Source organism: Phalaenopsis equestris, unplaced genomic scaffold (genome assembly GCF_001263595.1).
Source record: "Phalaenopsis equestris unplaced genomic scaffold, ASM126359v1 Scaffold000757, whole genome shotgun sequence".
Classification (NCBI taxonomy): domain Eukaryota; kingdom Viridiplantae; phylum Streptophyta; class Magnoliopsida; order Asparagales; family Orchidaceae; genus Phalaenopsis; species Phalaenopsis equestris.
In genome coordinates this window covers 471,248-473,939 of record NW_018165197.1, presented here as the reverse complement: position 1 = coordinate 473,939, position 2,692 = coordinate 471,248, and the positions used below count along the sequence as shown (strand labels likewise).

Here is a 2,692-nt window from a genome sequence, read left to right as displayed (position 1 = left end):
TACCTACATCATAAAAATAAAAATATCTTCCCTTAAAGAGCAGTGTCATTCAAAAGCATCTGTAAAACAAAGAAGAAATTAATTATATTCAAAGACATATCACCAATCAACATTTGAGTTTATTCAATGTTCTTAGAAATCTTCAAACAACTACAAAAACCGAAAACCAAATAAGATGTACAGTTTGGAAATGAAATTGAAAATTTAAAGTATAAAATTTAAATGCATGGAAAAGTAAATTTTAAGAGAAGGAAGTTACTGAATAAACCAAAAGAAAAGAGTGAGGTCAAAGAGATAGAGATCAAACAATGAGCAAACGATAAAATGACAGACGCAGGACTTGATTGAGTGGTGATTCCTCTCATAAGGTTAGGTTTCAAAAAGGGAAGATGAGAAACCTCAGAAGTCCAATATAGAGCAGGCGAAACAAATTTGGGAGTGAGTCGAGACTTGAGCTAGTGTTGAAGAATGAAAAAGATTTAGCAAACCTTTTTTAATCCTTCCATCCGCGTTTTGTGACACACGGGGGTGGATGTCAGCCATCTGCTTGGATCGCTCATTTATTTTCAATCCAATAGTCACGTATTAGATTCAATTCACCAACCTCTCCAAATCGGATCGAAAATAATTTGATGCAAAGAATTGTCTTGTAGCATGGTCGATTCGAGATTAACTTTGTATGAATTTTTGAGTAGCAATCTTCAAGCTATTTTCAGAGCCGAAGGTGTAACGGTGAGGAACCTAAAGTATAGCAGAACAGCAAACATCGCTTTTGATTAATGAAGCATTTACTACTTGGACCCCACCATCTTTCAGCTCAATCTGATTTAGAAACCACATGGAGAGATTCGATTGCTTTTTGCTCGCTGTTCTGCGTAACAGATATTAGAATTGGCAGAAGCCGCTGTACTCAGATACGGCGCTCTGAATCCTAACCTACCCGTCTCCTTCCCATTCGTCCTCTTCCATAAACAGAAAGCCACTAAATCTAAAAGTAATTAACCACACTGCCACGCATCACTCCTGGTGTAATTAATAAAAAAGCGAAGGGGAGATACCGCAGCCATAACAAGGCGTGAAATGTGAACGAGGAACGAGGAACGAGGAAGCTGCGAACTAGCTTCGTGGTGTCCGGGCACCGCGCGCATCTCAAGAAATTTATCCACATTTTTTGGTATCATCAGGCACGAATCATAAAGATCTACATGATTAAAAATAGCCCTTGAGGCATATTACATGGAACACCCTTTGCTTATTAAAATTAACCTACGATCACATTTGTTTTAGTTATAGCTTGGTCAGATTTACTTTCAAGCATGCCGATGATAGTTGATATTACTAAGAATATTTTAATTTGCCTTCGCAAATGTTTAGTGAAGAATACAAAAGTGATGATAGATTTTCATCTTATGCTTCTTCCTTACAAAGTGGTAGGCTGCAAAAGCAATTAAGGTAACTAATATTTACTCGTACTTTCTTAAGACTTAATATGCTATTAAATCTTAAATTTTAATCGTGTAGGTAACCATTTCAAGCTTTTGCATGATACATTCACAATATTACAATTTTTATTTTAGTCTTATTATCCCGTGTCTCATTCCCATAAGTTGGTGAAGACTTCGAATGAGAAAATATTATATCAAGAAACCTGATGCAAAAAAGCATAGGGCACCTTGCATTAAATTATTTAATTTATTTTTATTATGTGGGGTGGACATTACATGTGGCGGGTAGTGATTGGAGTCCTGATGCATTTTTATCTCAGAACTCCTGATGTAATATTTTTTTCTTGAGCATGTGTGCTAATTGATCAAAATTAATCACATAATATTTAAACTTCAACTAAATATCTCATAAGTGAATTTTAATAAATTTCTTAAGAGTAAAGCCACTTTATTCTTATTTTTAACTTATTGTAATCAATCAAATACAATAATCTTTTGTATGATTGGTTAAATCAATATATTTACTAAAAATATGATTAAAAACATACCTCTAATTGTCAAAATAACAAAACATATAACCAAAATTTATTTTCTTAAGAAAAAAAAACAAAAAGAAATTTTATTTGTAATCAAAAGAAGAAAACCTTAAAATAAAGTGTTCCAAGCCAATTTTTCATAAAAATGAGTCACAAAACATTAAATTCACTTTGAGCTGAATATAAAACAGAAATAATCAATTAAAAAATTATGTCCTATTTATTCAAATTTAATCCATCAACTTAAATTTAACTCTAATTAAAACTTTTTAATAATTTTTTTCACTTTTATTTTTCTTATAAACTTAGTTTCATTTGAGTAAAATTTTTTATAAAGATTTTTTTCACATACAAACTCACTTAATCCAAGTCTCCTCAGCAAAATCTCATGGACAACGACAAAGTTACACAAGAGCATCCATGACCAGGCTAACCATACCTGGACCATACACCGGATCAGTAAGTCCCGGCAATTTCCACAACAACTTAACTCAGCTCAACTTTCCGCAGGTTAAAACCTAAAGTTAACTTTTTGTCCGGTAAAAATAGCAGCGACAGAATCCAGTAATTTCATGCATTATATAAGCATTCAAATCTCGTCCCGTCCTTAGCTCAGCCTAATTAGTTAGTTCATGCAGGAGACAGACAACCATCAAATCATGATGCTGGACTACGAATGGGCCAATCCCGCCGCCGCAGCGGCAGCCGCAA

The 2,692-nt window shown here is 33.8% G+C and overlaps 1 protein-coding gene across 1 annotated transcript in view; it reads left to right on the top strand.

Annotated features, from left to right (window-relative positions):
* Nucleotides 1-2,600: 2,600 nt before the first annotated feature.
* Nucleotides 2,601-2,692, top strand: part of LOC110030741 (squamosa promoter-binding-like protein 13) — a gene marked incomplete in the record, with an annotated part of 2,175 nt that continues 2,083 nt past the window's right edge. The window contains 1 exon segment of the mRNA XM_020733631.1: nt 2,601-2,692. Coding sequence (XP_020589290.1) covers nt 2,614-2,692 — 79 coding nt within the window.